The following is a 22,984-nucleotide window of genomic DNA, read 5'->3' on the forward strand; positions in this document are numbered from 1 at the left end:
GTCTATGAATTCATTTCTGAACACTGAATGTAATTAGGGTAACAAGTAGTGCTTTGGGAGGGTACAAAAATCCTCTCTCTCTCTCTCTCTCTCTCTCTCTCTGTAGTGTGTATACATATGTGCCAAGGTGGCAAAAAATAAGTCAAAATATAGGATTTACTAAGTAGCATCAAATAAATCACTTAATATGCTCGTTTCCAGTTTGTAAAAAGGATGTCTATGGTAATATTGTCATTGAAAAATATTATTGGCAGGATGAACGTATTAAACAACCCAAGGCTTTTGTGGTGGGAAGCATATTAACGATCGATTAACAAAACCCTTTTTTTAAGAAATCCACATGCTTGTAATTTGGTAAAGGGGAAATCCTATATAATTTCTTTAGAATGTGATCTCAGTTTGATTAATTTCAAGTAAATGAGAGTGGGAATGTAATGGACAGAAATGATTCATCTTCTTTCCCAGCTACTACAGTATTTGCTGAGCTTTGGATTCCTGAGCTTTGTGAATAGGAAAAAATGATTATTTTCTATAACTGTCGACCAGATAGTATAGAATGCTTGCAGAAGCTGTAATTTATGCTTTAAGCTCCCTCCCTCCCTCCCTCCCTCCCTCTCTCTCTCTCTCTCTCTCTCTCTCTCTCACACACACACACACACACACACACACAGTGTATGTTACTGTGTGGCATCTGCCTCCTTCTATCCGAGGGGTCAGAGAATATTGCAAAAAAAGGAAGGAGGGAAGTATTCTGCAGTGTGAGGTGTGGAGTTGCCAAGAGGCGGTCTGAAGGCTTTGCTTCTCAGCACACCAATAGTAAACTTAATGGGAGACAGAGAGAGGGGTGTGTAAGCAAACTTGAGCAAACACTGAGCTCTCTGCTGGTTGGGATGCTTCAAAGCTCAGAAGATGAATAACCCTAATCTTCAAGGTGGTCACATCTTGGAGACATCTAGCAACAGGAAAACTTCTGTGAGGAAAACTTCTGTGAGGAAAGCTACTGTGAGCTCCTACAAGAGCAACAGAGTCGGGATTTCCTTCCATTCTTTAAATTTTCTCACCGGCGTCTTCTTTATGCTCTTGGGCCAAAGTGGGCTACTCCTGGGACACCCGCAGTGCCTCGATTATGGTCCTCCTTTCCAGCCTCCCTTCCACCTGGAGTTCTGCTCTGCCTATGAAACTTTTGGTTGTTGTGATCAGGACAAAGACAATACGATTGCAGCCAAATACTGGGAGGTGATGGATTATATCGATCCGCAGGCTCACAAATTGTGTGGAGGATATATTAAAGATATTTTATGCCAGGTAAGGCAATGGGTGGGTTGTAACCTTCATTATGCGTCACTGATATACACTTGATTGCAAATTCTACTGTTGGTTTATTTATTTTTTTAAGGAGGGAAGACAGAGAACAGAAATTAAATAAAACTAAGCAGCTATGTGTGTGTGTGTGTGTGTGTGTGTGTGTGTGTGTAGAATATATATATGTTTAGCAGCATCTTTAGCAGCTACAGGGGAATATATATAAGTCACATCTTTCCTGCTTACAAATTGTTATGTATGTAAAAAGATAAAGTAATATTGTTCAGGGGAAGGATGAGGATAATATTCAATTGATTCATTCTACATATCTGCTTAGCATACAGGTATTAAGCTGTATAATCTTAGGGTGTGGGTTGTTTTTTTTAAATGTTTCAAACCAATATGACACAGTGGTGAAAATCTCACATCCTCACTCTCACATGAAGGCTGGAGAGCAAGGAATGATTGTCTTCCCCCCCAGAAATTTGAAGATAGCTTGGAAGAGCAATCACAGCTTGCAACTTGTTCACTCATGCTACTTTAACCCCTGCTAAACAGATTTTGTGGATTTCATATCAGAAACCTGCCAAACCTGTTTGAACGGTGGCAAAAGTGCGACAAAAGAAATACGAATGCACACGCCGAGAAGCAAAATCTCTTTGGACTGCTGTCTTCTTCTTGGCCTCCCTTTGGCAGGCCACTTAAGCTTTCTCGCAAAGTTGTTGTGAGGCTCAAGGCGAGCTGTGAAGCAGGGGGTTTTTGGGCTACAAAACACACTTTCAAGTTAATATTCTAGATCAAATGAAGCAGCAGCGGTGCTCTCCGTTGCTGGAAAGGTGGCGAAGCTAATCATTTTGTGTCTGGGGTTCGGAACAAAAAGATAAGTGTTTCTTCCATTTGCTTTGCAAATAAATGCAGACCGAGACTGGGCAGCGCTCGGAGGCTTATGCAGGGCTGAGCAAAGTGGACCTTGGTGTTTTGATTCCCAGATGCCATGAAGCGATGTGTTTAGATTGTGCTCCTGCCTGGTGCCCTGGAAAGCTGCAGTTCTGAAAGCAGCCTCAGATCAAACAGCTGGCACCCATGCCTTTTTGGAAAGGGTTCCCTCCAGTCTCAGTTGCTCGGTTCCTGCTCCCCCTGCTTTCTAGTGAAGGCTGCCCATCTGGCTGAAAGCAGAAGCCGGCCAGAGTGTGTGTAGCAGGAGAACAATGAGCAAAGGGTGCAGCTCCCATTGGCATCCTGCCTATCCAGTGATTTATGAGCAGAAAGGGTTCCCCTTTTAAAGTGAGTCATGGAGGTCAATGATTCACTCCTTGCCAGCACAAAGGAGCCAAAACACACACCAGGCAAACACTTAGCACTCTTCCATCTAAGCTTCCTCAGCGCTAAAATATTATCTGCATGCACTGAATACGCTCTCTTCAAGGGGCAACACTGCTCAGATTGTGAAGTCAAAAGGAAGCTGCTTATTTTTAAAAATAATTCCATAGCCACAGGAACCCATATTTTTCCCAGTGTGGGGCACTTTGTGTGTGTCAGGGGCAGGGATGGAATTGGTCTAAAGTAAAGCAAAGACAACCTGGATGGAAAATGAAGCCAGTGGTTCAGTTTACTTAGGACTTAAAGATTTTGCCCCTCTTCAGATAGCAATGTGTTTGTTGCCCCGCTTAATCTGAAATGTATTTTGGTCTGTCAGCAAAGGTGAGCCCTTCTGCTCCTTTTGCTGAATGGGCCCCTCAGACCTCTGCCCCCAAATCTTGCTGTGATGGCACCACTGCTGGAAATAGTGAATAAATGTGACGGTTCCTGACACTGATTGATTGATTAATTAATTAATGTCAGTCTTAGGGCCAAAGAGGAAGGTGACCTCAAATATGTCTTTGCACCCAATATGCAGATCTTTTAAAATGCAGTGGTGCCCGAGAGGGCAGGGAATTCCTGCCTATGCAAATACTAGGTCCAGAGAAGGGATTTCCTTTCGGACTGCAGCAGGGGGTGAAGGGTTAAACTCTCTCTCCTGTTAATTATCAGTTCCACCACCCAAGCTGATGCAAAAAGTTTCACTTCAAAACCCCTGCTCATTAAATGCAGAAAAACACATTTAGCACACTGTGCCTTTAAAGCATTTTTGAAGCACGTTTTCCACACCTCAAAAAAATTCCTAGTGTCTCTAATTTATCTCTCACAGTTACGGTTCCCACCAACCCTTAACAACTGGGACAATAGTTAATTCTGCATAGCTCCACATACTATTATGTGGAAACAACTTTTCAGACAGGGAGACAGGGAGAGGAAATCCTTATAAAACGGCAGACACAGTAGTCACAGAGGGACCTAAAGACTTAATATTTCATCAGCCCCTCTGAGATAGAGGGTGGAACAATGAGCAGAACACCATTTGCAACCTCTCACATAGATGAGGAAAAAGGAACAGATGGGCCAGCCTTTTACTGGCAAGGCGGCTTAATCCTAGCAACTGTTATGTAGACCCTTAGGAATGTCTTGACCTCAGACATTTTTAGCCGCAAATGGGGGTTGACACTTGCATTCTCTGAAAGACAGCCCCTGCAGGGGCAAAGTTTGGACTTGAGACAAGGAGACACTGTAGGATCCAAAGCAAATGGTGGGACAAAGGCTTGTCAGAGGGGGCATTTTGTTGAACTGCACTTCAGCATACTATACTGAGCTCTGAAGATTTAGGCCCCATCTGCCCTTTACATTTAAAGCAGTATCACACGACTTTAAACAGTCATCATAGCATCTCTCAAAGAATTATGGGAACTGCAGTTTGTCAAGGATGCTGATACTTGTTCAGATACTCTTATTCCCTTCACAAAGCTACCATTCCCAGAGCTCTCTGCAAAGAAGGATTGATCGCTAAACCACTTTGAGATTCCCAGTTACAGTCGTATCTTGGTTGATGAACGCCTTAGCAGTCAAACTCCCAAACGCCACAAACTCGGAAGTGAGTGTTTCAGTTTGTGAATGTTCTTTTGGAAGCCGAACATCTGGCAGCCAATCGGAAGCTGCATCTTGGAAGTCGAACGTTTTGGAAGTCAAACGGACTTCTGGAACGGATTCGTTTTGGCTTCCAAGGTACAACTGTATAGTCAATAGCCAAACAAGAGCTTTGGATTTAACAGGTTAGTTTTGGACTGGAATAACAAAAAGCTATGTAAGCAAGAAGAAGAGCAAGCAAGTAGTAGTAGTAGGTTCTCTGTGTGGAGAAGATGGAGAAATGCTATTGTGTGAGGGCGAGAATGGCACACTTCTTTGGACATAGCTATGGAGTCTGTCTCCACAAGATGTGGTTGTGGCAGTCAAGTGCCATCACAACATAGATAGCTTTTAAAGGGAGAATAGACAACTCATGGAAGATATGGCTATCACTGGCTGCTAATAACAATGGTTATCATACCCAACTGCCCCAATAAAATGGGAACACCCCATTTTTGAGGTGCTTTCATGCGAGATCACATCTCTCTCTCTCTCTCTCTCTCTCTCTCTCTCTCTCTCTCACACACACACACACAATTTTCTGTTTTACAATTTAGAATACTCATTTAAACATCCTTAAAATATCAATGACCTTCCTTCTTCTCTTTCCATGGTTCATTTTGCATATCATAAATCCTTGCATATTTTACATAAAATAAACCATTCAGTATTCCATTATTACATCCATCAAAACTTATTTACACTGTTGAATTTATCTTAATGCTGCCAGCGTTTTCAAATGTACACAATTTCCCCCCTTATATTCAATAAACATTTTCCATTCTTCTTTAAACATATGTTCTTCTTGTTCTCTTATTCTATATGTTAAGTCCGTGAGCTGCGCATATTCCATCAGCTTAAGTTGCTATTCTTCTTTAATTGGGACCTCGCTTGTTTTCCATTTTGGGGCTAACAAAACACAGGCCACAGTAGTGGCGTACATAAATAACCCTTTTTGATACCTGGGAATATCCGTCTGAATTATCCCCAACAAAAAGGACTTTGGTATTTTGGAAAAGTACTTTTAAACAATTCTAGCCATATTGCATCTTTCAGGGCCTTGCTCTCATGCGAGCCACGTGACTCGCGCAGGAGCACGGCCCCAAAAGCCGCACATCCTGGTTTTCCGCTGGGGCATGTGAGAGGGTATGGGTTATATGCCACCTTCGGCATCAGAGGCACCATGCTCTGAATACTGGTTGTTGGGTAATAACAGTGGAAAAGGCTGTTTCCTCATGTCCTGCATGTGAGCTCTCCATAGGCCTCTGGACGGCTGTTGTGAGAAACAAGATGTTGGATTAGGTCTGGGGTGGGGTACCTTTGGCTTTCCAGATGTTGTTGGACTATGTCTCCCATCATCTCCAACCATCGGACTTGCTGGTTGGGGCTGATGGGAATTGCAGTCCAACAGTATCCAGAGGGCCAAAGGTCCCCCTGGATTCGATAGCCCTTTGGTCTGATCCAATGGGGCTGTTACGTTTCTTAAAATCAGGAAGCATTGCACACTTAGAATTATAGAATCATAAAATTGCAGAGTTGGAAGGGACCCCGAGGACCATCAAGTAGAACTCCCTGCAACGTAGGAATATGCAATTGTCCTATGTGGGGATCGAACCTGCAACCTTGGTATTATCAGTAGCATGCTCCAACCAGCTGAGCTATCCAGGCCTGCTATTTGAGGTGTCTTTGTAATACATAAATGTGCAGACTGAGCAGGCATGACCGTGCTACAGCAGCAGCCACACAGATCGAGTCCGTTGCACAGCACATTCAGAATGCTTTTTGCCCTTTAACAGGAATGCTCACCCTACGCAGCTCATCTTTACGATGCCGAGAATCCTCAGACGCCCCTGCGGAACCTGCCTGGCCTTTGCTCGGACTACTGTTCGGAGTTCCACCTCTACTGCCGTTCTGCCATCACGTTGCTTACTGACGACAAACACATCCAGGAATGCTGTGAGAGGAACAAGACCCGCTTCTGCAACCTGCTTAACATCCAGGATGAAGACTATTGCTTCCCCGACGTGCTAAAAAACACAGACCTGAACCGTAACCTGGGCTCTGTGGTGGAGGACAAGAAAGGCTGCCTTCAGCTGTGCCTAAAAGAGGTGGCCAACGGGCTGAGGAATCCTGTGCTGATGGTGCACGCGAACGACAACACCCATCGCATGTTTGTGGCTGAACAAGTGGGCATCATCTGGGTCTTTCTTCCAGACGGAAGTCGCCTGGAAGAGCCTTTTCTGGATATTAAGAACATGGTGCTGACCACCCCCTGGTTAGGAGATGAAAGAGGTTTCCTCGGGATGGCCTTCCACCCCAAATACAAGGACAATGGGAAATTCTACATTTATTACTCCTACCAGGACAAGGAAAAGGTGGAGAAAATCAGGATCAGTGAATTAAGAGTTTCCGTGTCAGATGTCAACAAGGCTGATGCAAGCACAGAAAGGTAATGTTTTCCCCAAGCTTCCTTCCTTCTTCCATCTTCTTGGGATCTCTGCTTCCTCCCAAGGACTTAGGGTGAAGTTGTTGCCTTTAGTCCTCATATCGACTCTGTGCTAAAGCAAATCCCAAATCCCAACTGGGCTTCAAGAAACAATGAATTCTGTGCTCTGTGATTTATTTTCCCTGGCCAAGCAAAAGGACAATTTTATAGGTATGTGGGTGGAGGTGGACTCAGGTGCTAAGCACTACTGTGCTATCCAAGATAAAAGAATGCATTCAGATGTGGGATTTGAACCCAGGTCGCTAGTAAGGGTGGGTAACCTTCAGCTCACAGACTAATGCTGGCCAACAGAGGTTCCAGTTTGATCCATGAGGCCCAACCACATCCTCCTGTCAATCAGCTGATGTCACTCATGATAGCAACTGATGGGCGAAGTCCACATTGTTCATTGGTTGTGTGGGCCTGTTCCTAGCAGGCAACAGGTGTCTGCAGGCAAAGCAAAGGTGTGTGCTTTCCTTTGTAGCCACAGGCCACAAGAGAGACTGCTCTGACTTGCAGCTGATGCTTGCAAAATGTGATAGGGAGGGGAGAAAGGAGGTTTTGCCAGCCCTATGCTCAGTACTTTGGAAAGAATCTAGACAAATCTTCAACCTGGAAAGTAGTTTCAGTTTCAGCCTGTAACATGGGGGTTACTTGTGCAGCCTGATTCCACTGTCTTCAATGGAGATCACTGCCAGGTTCATTGGCTCTATTTTTCCACCTATATATGACAAACTGTAGTCTTCTAGGTGAGTGTTTTACTCCCTATCTTAGACCATGGCATGGCCAGTTTTGGGTTCCTGACCCATCAGTTGCATCAGCCAATGCTCTAGAGCAGAGACAGAGAACAGGACCCAGATTCTGACAGGCTGGATCCTGAGCTCTCTTGACATTGTAGGGAAGGGCTACCCACTTTTCAATCATAATTGAAGCCAGTGATGAAAAGGAATTCCTCCCCCCCCCCTTTGTAGATATGACTTGATCCATGTTAACAGAGGAAAAATGCTCCTTTGTGTTGTCGGCTTGAACTGAAGGTGGTCATTCAAAGGAAGAATCGGGAACACCCTCTGCATCCAAACATTGGCTGTTTTGGGAATTTGGTGACTTTTCCAGTTGCTGTGCAGGGCCTAATGTCCAGCGCAGAACCCAACCCAACCTATCACCTACCAGACCACAGTGTCTCCTAGTTTATTGAGGGTCATAGTTTTGAATATTTTTCCACCCACGTTCAATTGCTGCCACCTCAAGATGTGCCTGGAAGCAGGATCGATGTATCGAGAAGTATATTGCCAAATAGGAATGGCTGGATGCAGAAAGACCTTGCACAGTTAACACTCTTGCGCAGGGCTTTTTTTTTCCAGCTAGAGTTCACTGGTGCTCAGCTCCGGCAGCTGTCAGGTGGGCGCCATTGCCATTCTAAGAGGACAAGGGAGAAATTCATGGTGAGCTCTGGCACCTCTCTTTCTGGAAAAATAGCACCGCTCCTGCAACCAGGAGCGGTGCTGATCTGCCGTCAGGATTTCCTGCTTTGACTACGGCTTAGACCTTCAGCGTGTCGTGCAGTCCACCACGGGTGATTGCCTATTGGCATAAGAGTTATCATAGATCAAAACAAAGCCATTAATTGACTTCCTTTCCATAAGCATTGATGTATGCATGATGATGGATGCAACACATTCTGACCCAGCTTCTCTCCTGGGAGGGCAAGTGGGAGTGCCAGATGTGCACTTAAGACGGCTCTATCCAGCAGACAGATTTCATCAGAAGGATAGAATTATCCCAGGAATTTTAAGGTCCTTTTTTGCTTTGTCTAGGAAAAGGGAAAGATTGAGCGCTATGCAGATAAGATGTTCTGCTTAGTGACTGAATAACTAAAATACGTCTTTGAACTTAGTAAGGCCCTGAATGTTAACCAGCCTTCCTCCCTTGCTCTTTTTCCTAGTTTCTGATCTCTGTGTTTCTCTCCCCCCCCCCCCCTTCAGGAGTCTCTTAGAAATCGAAGAACCAGCTGCAAACCATAATGGGGGACAGATCCTCTTTGGCCTGGATGGCTACATGTACCTGTTTACAGGGGATGGAGGGAAAGCCGGGGACCCTTTTGGTAAATTTGGGAATGCTCAGAACAGGTAAGGTCCATCTTCAATAAGTGCTGATTGCATATGAGACAGCTTAGTTCGCCTTTAAAGGCAAATTAAACTTTTAAAAATAATGCTGCTTTTCTGTTCAAGGGTGCTTTTTAAAGATTATTTTATCATTTATCGCTTTAAAAAAAAATATTTCATGTAAGTTCCCTTGTGTATCATTTGACAGAAGGTGATGATATTCCATCTAGTCAAGCAGCCAGCCAGCATATATGGAAACTGCTACAACAGTCTCCCTTCTGTTTCTTTGTCACGTTCGTTAATCCTTGTTTTATGCCTTGATTTCCTCTCAGGAGTAGTTTACTAGGAAAGGTTTTGCGGATCGATGTGGATGGAAGAAGTTCTGACGGGAAGCCTTACCGCATCCCCTCTGACAATCCTTTTGCCTCTGACCCTCAAGCTCTCCCAGAAGTCTATGCCTATGGGGTGAGGAACATGTGGCGTTGCTCTGTGGACAGAGGTGACCCGCTCAGTCGTCAAGGAAGGGGGAGAATTTTCTGTGGAGATGTCGGCCAGAACAAGTTTGAAGAAGTGGACATAATTGTTAAAGGCGGGAACTACGGCTGGAGAGCCAAGGAAGGCTTTGAGTGCTATGACATCAAGCTTTGTCAAAATTCCTCCTTAGGTAAAGAATGTTACCTGTCATTTTTAGTGTGTTCGTGGGAAGGCCTTATCTTACCTGTATTTGGTTTAACTGTTAATTCTGCAGCTATCATTTTTGTCATTCCTTTGTGAAGGGATAGGAAGTGCACACACACTTCATTAAGGATAAGATCCTTGGGGGCAAAGTTACAACATTTAGAGTGCTTTAGCTTCAGGAAAAGGCAAGTACAGTCATACCTCATGTTACGTTTGCTTCAGGCAGGTTGCGCATTTTCAGGTTGCGTCCCATGGCGACCCGGAAGTACCGGAAAGGGTTACTTCTGGGTTTCGCCACTCGTGCATGCGCAGACACGCGAAATGATGTCGCACACATGCGCAGAAGTGGTGAATTGCGATCCGCGTGTGCGCGGATGCGCAGACGCGGGTTGTGTTCTTTTCAGGTTGCGAACGGGCCTCCAGAACAGATCCCATTCGCAACCAGAGGTACCACTGTACAAGGAGACACAATAGAGGCGTTTAAAATCACACGAGGTGGGGAAAATGAGTAGAGAAACATTTTCTCTCTCCATTTCTCATAGAGCCTGGGGGCATTCAGTGAAGTTGAACTGTGGAAGATTCAGGGCAGACAAAAGAAAGTACTTCACACAGCGCACATGAACTATGGAATTTGCTCCCGTAGGAAATAGTTATGGCCAACAACATGACTGGCTTTGAAAGAGGATTTGACAAATACATGGCAGAAAAGGCTATTCATGGCCACTAGTCGTGGTAGTGATGATCTGCCTCCACTGCTGGAGGTCTCTGAATATGTGTAACTTCAACACCCCTTCTCTCCATTTTTATGGTTAGTTATTTTTAAACCAGTCTTGGGCCCATCAGCCATTCAACCAGAGGATGCCTTCAAACAGAGGTCTGTCAGTTGCAAAGGTGAATGCATGGTGGTCCTATAAACCAGTGTTTCCATATAAACCAAGATATCCCAAGGGGATCACAGTGAACAATGCGTAAATGGGGGAACCACAGCACGAGGCTAGGGGGCCACAGAGGGAAATGAGAAGTGAAGGGGGAAATCCTGATTGGCTATCTATTTGCTTGGCCAATCACAAGCGGGTAGAGGGGCGGGCCACCAAGACCTAGTGCTCTCTCTCTCTCCCTTATTTTTTTGCCACGGATAGGTGTAGCCAGGATTTTTGTTAGGGGGGCAGGTTTCTTTGGGGGGGCAGTGCCTCTGATTTGTATTGATTTTCACTTATTTGGGGGGCAGTTGTCTCCTGTGCCTATGCCCATGGGAGGGGCAACAGGAAGGAAACTAGGTCGGATGGGGGCCACAGGCGGAAAAAGGTTGGACAACACGGCTATAAACTACACTAATTTTACTTTAAATGCCCAGTTTGTTTTAGAAAAAAAAATGCTCTTGCATTGAAGAAGGATGACTATTTCCTTTTAAGATAATCAAACAGTTTTAATTGACTAAAGTGCATTTTCTCTGTTTTTAACAGATGATATACTTCCAATATTTGCCTACAGCCATTCAGTGGGAAAATCAGTCACTGGAGGTTATGTGTATAGAGGATGTGAGTCTCCAAACCTGAACGGCCTATACATATTTGGTGATTTTATGAACGGGTAAGGAACAAACTTCTTTCCATTGACTTTTCAGTACAGTAGGTAGGTTTCCTATAGACCATCTCAGAATATTGGTTTTTGGTTCATCCCTAGTCATGGGCTCAAACAGTTCATGGCAACGGGGAGTAGCAAAAAGTATTTACGGCCCAAGAGAAAGCCTTGGATCTATTTTGGGATATACCAGAAAGAGTTTTTCTAAGCTACAGTGGAACTGTGAAACCATAAAACATATGCTTTTGTTTTTTCATCCAGTCGGCTTATGGCTTTGCAAGAAGATGAGAGATCAAATAAATGGAAGAAGCAAGACATTTGTATTGGTAGCGCTAAAGCCTGTGCCTTTCCAGGGATGGTCAGCTCTTACAGCAAATACATCATTTCTTTCGCTGAGGATGAAGCAGGTAATGTCGGTTGCTGTGTCTGTTTTCTTAGAAAATCATGTTTTTGGGAGGCCACCAACTCTGAGTTGCTCAACAACTTTTGGGGTGTCCTGGTTTTCTTTTTGAAATATGGCAACCCTGGAATAGTCAGGAACCTGGAAGGCCACATGGTTTCTTTAGGCTGGTGGTAGGTTACAGCTTGCGCAGGCCTGGCTTACATAGAGAGGAAAAATTGCACTATTATCAACCTGTTGCAACTTTGTCTGATGAATTTCACATTCCTAGCTTTCTCCTCTCTTCCTGTTATCTCCAGCTGAGCTCTATTTTATGGCTACGTCCTACCCCAGTGCCTTTGCACCACATGGATCGATATACAAAGTTGTGGATCCTGCAAGGTGGGTACTTTTTCAAGTCCTTGAATGTCCCTGTGTCCCGCTGATTTTCTGAACAGCATCGGCAACACACACACAAACATTCGTCAGTTTTCTTCCAGGGCGATAGATACTGTTATGTACTGAAGTTCTCGTCCTGGGCCAGCAGGGGGATACTGTAGATAGTTTTCACTCAGGTCCACATATGCAAATAAGGGATTGAAAGTGACGTTCAGTGATTGGATAGTTACAGAAAATGGTTACTGTTGTGTTCTAGTGGAGCTCTATATAAGCAGGCTGGCTGAACCCTTCAGCTCAGTTCTGTTCTGGCCTGTAAATAAACAAGAGCTGTCTGAAGAATCGCTCTGTCGTCTGATATGTTCACCCACAACTTAACAGATACAACAGAACCACTCCATTCACATGACTGGATTTCAGTTTCATGCATTAAACCTGCAGAACAACTATGTTCCTGGGAAGCCACAGTTTCCTGCTCTGGCACTTGCAGGCCAATCGACTAATTTAATTAAAATGAAGTACATTGATTTAAAGCAATTGGGCTGCAGTTAAATCAGTGGGAGCCCACAGGCTTAAACTACTTTTAAGGGACTTGAGGATTAGGAAACCAAGAGCCCTGAAAGCCCCACAATTGTTTTCCCCGACCCTCTTTCCTTCAGAGAATTCTGGGCACTGTAGTTTGTTAAAAGTTACTGGGAGTGGTAACTCTGTAAGGGTCCCCAGGATTCTTTGAGGGAAGAATGTCTCATGAAGGTATTTCGTGTGTGTGTGTGCAGTGCACATAATAACAAAATACTGTGAAGCATGGGAGCATGTTCCATCAGTAACAGGAATTAAATATCGCATAAGCTACTACACTTGATATCAAGAAACCTGACCCAAAACCCTAGGTCATTCTTCCCCTGGTGGTTCAGATGGTGCCAACTCTCAAGGAGTAAAAAACCAACCATGTTAGGTAGAAGAGCTACCACCACTCCTGCTTTGTTCACCCAACTTGCGCAGGAGATCTCAGGCTGTACTCTAGGGACTCAGCTACAATAGTAAACAAAACAACCCGGTGATTTGAATGTGTTATAAACATGCAACACCAGATGGTGCCAGAGAGCACAAAACTTTTCCCTAGCGTTTTTACATAGGGGTTCCCCACCCCTTGGTTATAACGATTTAATTTCTGACTTATTTATAGTATTTTTTCTTCTGTGTGTAAAGCCACACTAGCTGTCCCCAAGACCCCAAGGAGCAAGAGCTAAATTACTGCTCTCTGCTTCTGAGGCCTCAGGCAAAAGAAGCCAAATTACAGCAGTTGTAACTCAAGAGTCCAAGGAATTGGTTTAGAACCAAGGCTTAACTAAAATAAGCACACCCAAAATGAAGAGGTGGATGTTTTATTAGTAATAATTGAAACAGCAGCATAGCATGAGACCTGTTTATCAAATAGGAAAAATTGGAAAGAAATCTGGAGCTAGGCCTGGCCAGTGTTCAGTCTGCTGTTGCGCACATCTCAGTTCAGTTACTCGTTTTATATTGTGTCTGTTTTCACCCCTACTGTAGGGAACTCTGTCCCCATTTGTGCTCAAGGAGAGCTGGCTTGCAGGCAACCCGCAGCATAGAAAGCAGACAAAAACACATCTCTTTGTAGCTTGTATTTATTTTGAAGTTGAGACCAACCATAGAATTCGTCTGAGACTCAGGAACTAGTCTAGAAAAACATGAGAGTTGTTGACAGAGCTTCCGTCCAAGGAATGGCAGGGCACATCAACAACAGTAATAAATATTCACTGTTTGTCTATCTCCTTTTATCCAAAGGATATCCAAAAGATTAATGTACCAAGTAAGCATCGCTTTTGCTCCCAAGCAGGGAAGACATCCAGGCCTATCAACATTTGGGATGCTTTTCTGGGCGGATAGTAATTTTCATGTTCTTTTCACCTTGTTATGAAGATGTCAAGCAGTTCTGGGAAGCTTTAATCTCTTTGATACACACTTTCCAGATTTTATTTTTATTTTTCTGAGCCTATGGGTGCTTTCAGATGTGCATTTATTGTGGGATGGATGCTTCTTATGCATGCGGGTTTGGTTTTGTTATTGGTTTTTTTTGCAGCATCCACATGATGGCATTGGCATCAAACCACCAGCATCTATTTCCCTCCCATTTAATCTCTTTTTTTTGTGGGGGGAGGAGGAGAATGTAAGGCTTTAAACACCACATACACACAACAAAAAAACAACAAAACTTACCAACCTGTTGTTCACGCTATCTGAGAATGGGTATTACTTCACCTTCGGTGGAAAAAGTGTCCAACAAGAATTTCCAGGAAGATCAGTGGACCTTTCTGCAGGTTTTTAGACGTCTATATTCCCCATTCATTTCTTTACCATGTTTGTGAATTACACTCAAGAGAGACAGTGAGAACTGTCTCAACTTCTGTAGCATTAAAAGGCCAAGGAGTTTTCAAGGGAGAAATGTGAGAACTCAAACTCATCAAAGCCAAACGACATGTTATATTGTTTAACACTTTTTTTTTTAAAGTGTGGTTAAACAGGCCTGTTTTGTAAAATAAAATAAAATGTAGCTATAGGGTCCAATCTGGATTGGGGCATGTCAGGGAACTGCCATCAGTGCCGGAGGGAGAGAGCAAAATCCAGAGGGATTCCGGAGAGCGTCCCGGGATTGGGAGAGGCAGCCCATCTTCTGGGGAAGAGAATCAGCGTAGCACCAGTGGAGAAGGGGAGCAGATGGGGGAAGCGGCGAGGCGGTCCCATGACTCCTTGCCGGGGACCAGCGGGGAGAGTAGAGGTCCTCCGCTGCCTACGCCCTCCTTGCGCAGAAGGCTTTCACGCAGAGAGAGTAGGAGGAGACTAGGCGTCAAAGAGCTTCTTTGCTGGAAGAAGTTTAAGAAACGCCCACTGACGGATTCTGCCAGCGATTGAGACAGCCACGGGTGAGTGGCTGTCCGGACAGAAAAGGTTCACTCAGGCAACCCAGCCAGGTGTTTGCACCGGCTTACGCACGAGCAACCCCTGGAACCATTACAGGGCACCATGTGAGTTTCCTGTGGAAAATCACTCACTTGCTCATATTTACCCTTGAAGTTGTTTCTTTTACTACAAATGAATTGCTCCCACTAAATACTGAGATTCTAGAGAACTTGCTTCTTTCAAAGAATCCTGGGAAATGTAGTTTGTTTATGAATGCTTTCGGGTGGCATGGCTACCTAGCTCACGATAAAATAAAAGCACATAGAGGATTCACTAATCATTTGGTGAGAAAGGCCCTATTCGAAGTCTGGGAAAGAAATAAAACAATAGTAACAGCCAAAACTCCCTGGTGGCTATCACCTATAGAGTCATCAGCCTTGCATAGAAGCAATATGAAAGATAGCTGGCTAACATATAGGGAACTCATAGAAGAGATAAAAGATCGCCCAACAGTAAAGAAATTTGAAGAATTAAAAGGGGGGGGGTGAATTGGTTAGACTATTTCCAATTAAAATCAATATTTGAGAAGGATAGTAAGCTTAAGGGGTTTGATAAAAAAATCTTGGTATGGGAAAAGGAAATTTTATACAACAACGAACAGACTCTCTCAAAAATATATAAACTGTTACAAAATGGTAAAGTAGAAAAGGAGGAAAAAGGAGAGGCTATTAAAAATGGGAACAAGATCTGGGCCACCCAATGGAATATAATGAATGGGAAAGACTATGGACAAAAAATATGAATTTTACAGCACGTTACTTAATAAGAGAGAACTATATGAAAATGTATCACAGGTGGTACCTGGCACCAGAAAGGCTTGCAAAAATGAATAAAACATATAATAATAAGTGCTGGAGATGCAAGATACAAAAAGGAACCTTCTACCATATGTGGTGGACATGCCCCGAAATTGGGAAATTTTGGAGCATGATCCACAAAGAAATAAAGAAAATATTAAGAATATCATGTAGTAAAAGGCCAGAGGTATTCCTTTTAGGAATTTTAAATGACGATATCCCAAAAGACAAAACTAATTTTTTCTTATACGCAACGTCTGCAGCAAGAATCCTGGTGTCTAAGTACTGGAAAAGGAATCAGTTACCCACTAGGGGAGAGTGGCTATGTAAGCTCTCAGAATACTTAGAATTAGCTAAATTGACAGATATAATAAGACAAAAACCAAAAAGTGAAGTAAAAAAAGAATGGGAGTGCCTAAATGAATACCTCAAAAGTCAAGGTTCGAGAGCAGAAATCTGGCTGAGTCTGGAATAACCTTGTGAAGTGAAAGGATATGAAAGAAGGATTTATATCTAGATGTTAGGATAGAGTGGATAAAGAAAACAGGAAAACAGGAAGACACAATGAGAGATAAAGGAGGTGCTGTGGGATTGGTGGAAGTCAATGTCTTGTTGTCTTTGTTTTAGTGTTTATAATATTAACTTGTAAGATATGGATTTGGTTTTTTTGTTTTGGTTTTTAAGTTTTCGAATGTTGATTTTTGTGTGTTGTGTATTGTTATTTTTTGATAGCTTTTGTGTTGTTGTGTGGAAAATACTAATAAAATTCATTATTAAAAAAAAAAAAGAATGCTACGAACTGTAGCTCTAGGAGGGGCAAACTACAGTTCCCAGAATTCTTTGGGAGGGCATGTATTTTAAAAGTATGGCGCGCATGTGACCCGTTGGGAATGATAACTGTATCACAGTTCCAATTAATTTAGCAGAGCAGTGGAAAGACTTAAAACCAAAGATATACCGGTAGTAGGCAAATATCATCCACAGGAAACCTAAATCAGGAAGAGAGTTCTTTTCAAGTACAAAATGCCTGACATTTTCCTTAACTGAAAATCCACTTCTTCACAACGAGAGAAACTAATGGAAGGATTCGGGCAGGATATACCGGTAGCTTTTGTTCTGTTAGCATCAGAGTGCTTTCAAGGTCTTTCGCTGGCAAGCTCATGATTTAACAGAAAGACTGAAGTTGGCTATCTGCCTCTAGAAAACCACCACAAACACAGGCTTCCTTATCCATTCTCAAGATGTCCACACATAATTTTTGTGACCGAATCTGTTTGTTTTTTAGGAGAGCTCCACCAGGGAAATGTAAACAGAAGCCTATTCCAGTGAAAACAAAGAGTAAGCGAATCCCATTCATTCCCCGTGCAAGTAAGTCAACAAGCATATGTGGCATTTTTCTGTTTTGTTTGCTATGTAGCACAAATGCTAAGACACATTGAAAGGAACTGTTGATGTATGCACCAACCATTAAAGGCTTCCAACTAAGTAAATACTACAATCAATCAATTATCAATTTAGTTACCCCCCCTCTTTATTGTACACTTGTGATTATTTTGCTCATGATGGTATTGGGGTGGTTATACATAATCACGTTTTGACACTGTTTGCACCTGCAATCGCTTTTGCAATGGACATACTGCCAGGTTTCCAATTGGCGCAACAAATGTTCTAGGATTTGTGGTTTTTTTGGGGGGGGGTGGGGAGGCAGGAATTGGCTTGCTTTTGTTGTGCTGTAGTCCAACAGTGCCCTTCTAGGTGACACTAATAACGTATCGCTGGGGAAGCATTGCAGAACAACAAAAAAAGTCATGTGATGTGTGGACACTCCAATGTAAATCCACCATCACTAATGCAATAGTACTGTATCACTGACTTGTTTCAGAATACGAAAAAACAACAAAACCCTCCAGTCTGAATGTATATATTCTGTTCTAAGTATATCTGTCTGAATCAGAGGTGAACTTTTCAGCCTGGGGGGACCAGACCCTTATCTGTCCCCACCCCTGTCGAAAGGTGGATTGGATACCAGTCCAAGTTGTCACTGAAACCGCCCACACCCTCCCACATTTCACCGATGAAAATAGGGAGGTCCCATTCCATAATGATAATTTTACTATTTATACCCCACACATCTTACTGGGTTGCTCCAGCCACTCTGGGCAGCTTCCAACATATACAGTGGTACCTCGGGTTACATACGCTTCAGGTTACATACGCTTTAGGTTACAGACTCCGCTAACCCAGAAATAGTACCTCGGGTTAAGAATTTTGCTTCAGGATGAGAACAGAAATTGTGCTCCGGTGGCACGGCGGCAGCAGGAGGCCCCATTAGCTAAAGTGGTGCTTCAGGTTAAGAACAGTTTCAGGTTAAGAACGGACCTCCGGAACGAATTAAGTACTTAACCCGAGGTACCACTGTATAAGAACAAAATAAAACATTAAACACTTAAAAAACCTGCCCTACACAGGATTGCCTTCAGACGGCTCGGGGGTCAGGATAATGCCATACGCTCCAACATTTCTCTAAGGAAAATAGGGACATCCTAAGGAAAAGGAGGACATTCTGGGATCAAATCAGAAACCGGGATGGCTTCTCTAAATCAGGGATGTCCCTGGAAAATAGGGATACTTGGAGGGTCTGTGCCGGCTAAAATGAACCTTTTCTCTTCCATTTTCAAAGCGGCTTGAGTGCAAACCACTTGGTGTTTGGCATGTTCCTGCTCTCCGTCAGCTGATGAACAGGGGGGACAAGTCTTGCTCCTGCAGAAGAGCAATTCGGAGCTCACTTTAAGCTCTCGATCATTTCTTTATGATGGGAGTTGTAGTCCCATGTGGCTACATGGGTACCTGCTCCACACTTGATGACATCAGGTGGGGGGGCAGGTGGGCGTGGTTTTCAAGGGTTGGCCCTGTGGGCCTAATCAAAATCCCAACTTTGGCTCACTGGTCCAAGGCTTCCCAAACTTGGGTCTCTAGCTGTTTTTTGGACTACAACCCCCATCATCCCTAGCTAGCAGGACCAGTGGTCAAGGATGATGGGGATTGTAGTCCAAAAGCAGCTGGAGACCCAAGTTTGGGAAACTCTGCACTGGTCAATGGCTCCTCACCCCAAAACTAAATGTTTGAAGCTTAGGGTGGATTACACAAGCCAGCAAATCGCTTCCTAACAGCTCAGAATATTTCCCAAGTTCCCCCCCTTTCCATTTTATCCTTACCACAAACCTGTGAGGTAGGTGAGGCTGAGGGATAGACTGACTCAAGGCAGGGGTGCTGTTGTTAAGGGTGGCTGAGGGGTTCAGGCAATGTTGCAAAGTTCTGTGATAATGACACCCCACCCACCATTCTTAAAAAATCGTTTTTGATATTACAAATATAGATTTATAACAATACCAAATAACATATCCATATAAAGAGAGATCTCTGAATCTCAAGACTTCCCCTCCATGGGTCCTATTGTCAACCTTCTCAACTGCATATTATTTCATAATCTATATTTTATATCTATCCATATTGTCCATAGTATTTGTTACATTACAAGCGAGATTAAAATCCTGCTAATGTTTCCATCTGCTTACAGCGGTCTCCTCAATAAATTATAATTTTTCCCACTCTTTCTTGAAGTTTTTGTCTTTTTGGTCCCTGAGCTTTCCGGTCAGTTTTGCCATTTTGGCGTAGTCTAACAGCTTGGTTTGCCATTCCTCTCTGGTAGGGACTCTTTCTTCTTTCCATCTCTGGACTAGTAGTGTCCGCGCTGCTGTTGTCACATACATAAATAATCTTTTCTGTTCCTTCCCCACCCACCATCTTAAGTTGCTCTGTATCGCTGCTCCCCTAACCTGGGGAGAAAACAGCAAAGACCTGATGAAGAGAGTGCAGCAGGTTATATTTTCTGAGAATCCTCTGGAAAAACAATCTCTCAAAGGACCTGTTGATGGCATTTTACCATTGTACTGTTGAGAGTGTATTAACTTATGGTCTGTGTGTGTGGTTTGGGAGCTGCATGGCCAGGGAAAAAACAGTGCTGTCCAGGGTTGTAAAGACTGCAGAGAGAATAACTGGGTGCACTCTTCCCACCTTGGATCAAATCTATGCTTCCAGGTGCCATAAGAAAGCTGCAGAGATAGCGCATGATAGTGCACACCCCGGAAATGATCTCTTTCAGCTTCTGCCTTCTGGAAGAGAAGGTACAGGGTTATAAAGACTAGGACTAGCCGCCTGAGAAACAGTTTCTATCCAAATGAGATTTTGGTTTTAAATGCAGTATAAGGAGTCTCTATGGGAGTATATTGTATTTTAAAAAAGGAGTATCAGAGTTTTTAGGGGGCTAACCAGGTTGGGATAGCTGAGATAGCAGGCTTGTTGGTTTTAAAGGTCTTATGTAGATCCCCCCCCCCAATTTTGTTGTTCTGTATGGCACAATGACAATAAAGAGTATCGTATCGTATCGTATCGTAATTCAACCTGTTGAAACAAGGATGGTAACCTCTTAAAATGTCTTTTCACAGAAACCGTCCTTGAACTGCTTAAAGAGCGTCTTACAACCCGTCCCCCCAAAACAGCCTTCAATGCTACTGAACCGCCCCCAAATTCTTCCACTCAAAGGTCCAAGAAGCCTGTCTCCCACAAAGACCCTACTAAACGTAAGGGAGCGAAGGCTTCCAGGTCTGGCAGAAAGCAGCAAATGACCCAAACCCCCAAGGCCCAGGGATCCAAGAGGAAGTCGGACAGAATGGCGCAAAAGGCGAGGCCTCCACGGGTCTCGAAAGCGACGGTGACGACCTCCCCGCCAAAGAAAAAAGGCTCCCGGTTAACCAGAGCCCAAAAGAAACAGGTTCCAAAGCTGAAGTCAGCGGCTAAGGAGAAAATGCAGAAGAAGAGAAAGAGGTCCGGCTTAAGAAGTGCTGCTTGAACTTCCAGTATACACCAGTTATGTGAATATAGATGAAGTTGCTGGGCAAGTTGCTTCCGTTCCGCTCTTAGTAAGAGAGTGAGATCAGTGTGTAGTTTACACGCCAAATAAATATATATATGTATATGAATGAAAGCATTCCGCTCCAGGAAAAGCAAGCAGCTGCTAGGCCACTGTGGCAGATGCAGCCATTCGCTTAATGAGGAGTTTAAATGCCCCAGATGGATTCCAGGTTGTTGCTTTGCAGAAATCTTACTCCGATGACCGTTTAATCAGTTTAAGGAGGCGACGCGGTGGCCATTTACAGCAGTATAGTTCTACAGGAATGCCAGTGGGATTGCTTTGGCTGTGTGAAGCAGCAACTGATTTGCACCCTCTTCGGGAAATTCAGTTCCCCCATCGACTTGCATGGCAAAAAGCACCACTGAAAAGATGGCAAGGTTAATAAGTCTGTGGTACTTTTGTCTCGGGGAGAGCAAGGCTGTATCTCAAAAGGTTAGTAAGCAAGGAACATTGGCTGCATTTCAATGGCTGAACAGTCTAATAAAATGCAAACCTTCTAAGGAATTAACTACAGGGAGCAGAATTAACTAAATTGCCCAGTCTGATATTTTGATGATACTGGGCAGTTGATTTTCTTTTATCAGTTGCAACATACATTCTAAAGCACACGTGTTTTCTCTCTCCCTATAATAAAAGACTGGATGAGAACAAATAAATCAAAGTGTGTCTATTTGTGTGATTCTCTTACAAGGCAAAAAATGTTTCAACAAAAGCACTTAAAATGCTGCGACCTTTTGTTGTAGGTCTCACCTGGTCACTTTATTAGACAACATCCTATCAACACCCAATGCAGGTGTACAATATTCCTGGACATCTGGGATTCAGAGCGTACTATCACAGATACTAATTCCAAACGCACCAGTATTGGGGGGGTGGGAATTCACCTGTGTTTGGATATGGGTAGGAAAGGAACAATTAGGATAATAAGCTATGCTTTGCAGTAAACCTTATGTCTAGTAGTGGGCAAGGGCTTAAGAATGACTTTCCAGGGTCAGACTAAGGCCATCCCTAAATCAAGCAAGGCAAGGAAGGCATCTTTGCTGCCTCCTTCATTTTTTCACATTATGACTGCCATAATTCCAATGCATTTGCAGCCTGTTCCACCACACTAATGTTTGACTTGCAGGAACGGATGCATCTCTCATTTAGCGCTATACAACTAGATAATGTATCCTTATTTAGAAAAAAATAATACAAATCACTTAATAAAAAACACCTAAGCAGGTTACATAACTGTGTAAAACAACTAGCCATGAAACACAGATAAAATGTTAAAAACCATTATACATAACTAAACAATGTCTGGAAGAGACACGCTGCTATAAAAAAAAGCTTTTAGCTGCCATCTAACACAGAAAAAAATGTCAAAACAAATTCAGTATCTTTACTACTGAGAACCATTCATGTATAATAATTACTTATGTACCTGTTATACACACTGACGATCTACTCATTACCTTGAGGACTTTTCTATTTTTACCGAAGGATTGTGTTATACAGGAACTTACAAGAAGAAACAGTAAGAAAAGAAGAAATGTATTAATAATGGAATTAGTCTCATAGGTTATATACCGTACATATGAACTGTATACGTTGCACATACTGGGCTAGACCTTTACGTTAGGAAATAACCAATAAAATGCTTAAAGTTATTATTATTCAGCCTGTTGCGCTTTGTATATCTAACACAGGAAAGCAAAGTGCCTGTGCAATATTACTAAATTAAGAAAATATTAATTCCCTCCCCGTCCCCCAGTTAAACTTGTCCCAGGTGGTCCAGGCTGCCTGGAGCCCTGATCACCAGTCTTAATGGGTGGGGATATACAATACTTCTTCGTGAGTTTATTACATAATAAAGAATACAGTAGCAGTGTAACACATTTTTTCTCTTTGGGTCTCTGAAGCGGAGATTCACTCGGATTGTGCCACGTGGTTGAAGTACCACTTAGGGGAGACCTCAAATGCTCCCAATAAGGCTGCGTACACAACCATCCATTGGAAGCACATGGCTTGCTCCCCAGCGCAACGCCCCCCGCCCAGGATAAATCCGGCTCTTTTTCCAGGGATCTTTTCTCACTTCGGAGACCCGCGCAGATTCCTTGTCCTTTAGCGCCACCTGCTGGCTTTAGGCTGGAAAGACACCTGAAACTGCAGCCTTTGCAACCAGCGACGCCTCCCCGCTGTCCTTTCGAACCTTCCAATCTCTTAAGAGTAATTTTCACTTTTGAAGCAGGCGTTCAGAACGTAAATATGATTTATGGTTGTTGTTTTTTTAAAAAAATATTAATAAAATTATTTTTTCCTGCTGTAGAGAAA

General features: G+C 43.3%; 1 protein-coding gene and 1 long non-coding RNA gene across 2 annotated transcripts in view; one reads left to right on the forward strand and one right to left on the reverse strand.

Annotated features, from left to right (window-relative positions):
* Window positions 1-22,984, reverse strand: part of LOC308474255 — a 216,381-nt gene that overhangs the window by 15,772 nt on the left and 177,625 nt on the right. The gene's annotated exons all lie outside the window — the stretch shown is intronic.
* HHIPL2 (HHIP like 2) lies at window positions 825-22,113 on the forward strand. Its single transcript, XM_080998663.1, has 9 exons — window positions 825-1,305; window positions 6,096-6,748; window positions 8,767-8,910; window positions 9,219-9,550; window positions 11,028-11,154; window positions 11,407-11,552; window positions 11,845-11,926; window positions 16,982-17,064; window positions 20,202-22,113. The coding sequence occupies exons 1-9, from the start codon at window positions 910-912 to the stop codon at window positions 20,603-20,605; spliced, it is 2,367 nt and encodes a 788-aa protein (XP_080854789.1). The 5' UTR covers window positions 825-909; the 3' UTR covers window positions 20,606-22,113.

This window comes from Podarcis pityusensis, assembly GCF_964106645.2.
Source record: "Podarcis pityusensis genome assembly, chromosome: 3".
NCBI classification, from domain to species: Eukaryota; Metazoa; Chordata; class Lepidosauria; order Squamata; family Lacertidae; genus Podarcis; species Podarcis pityusensis.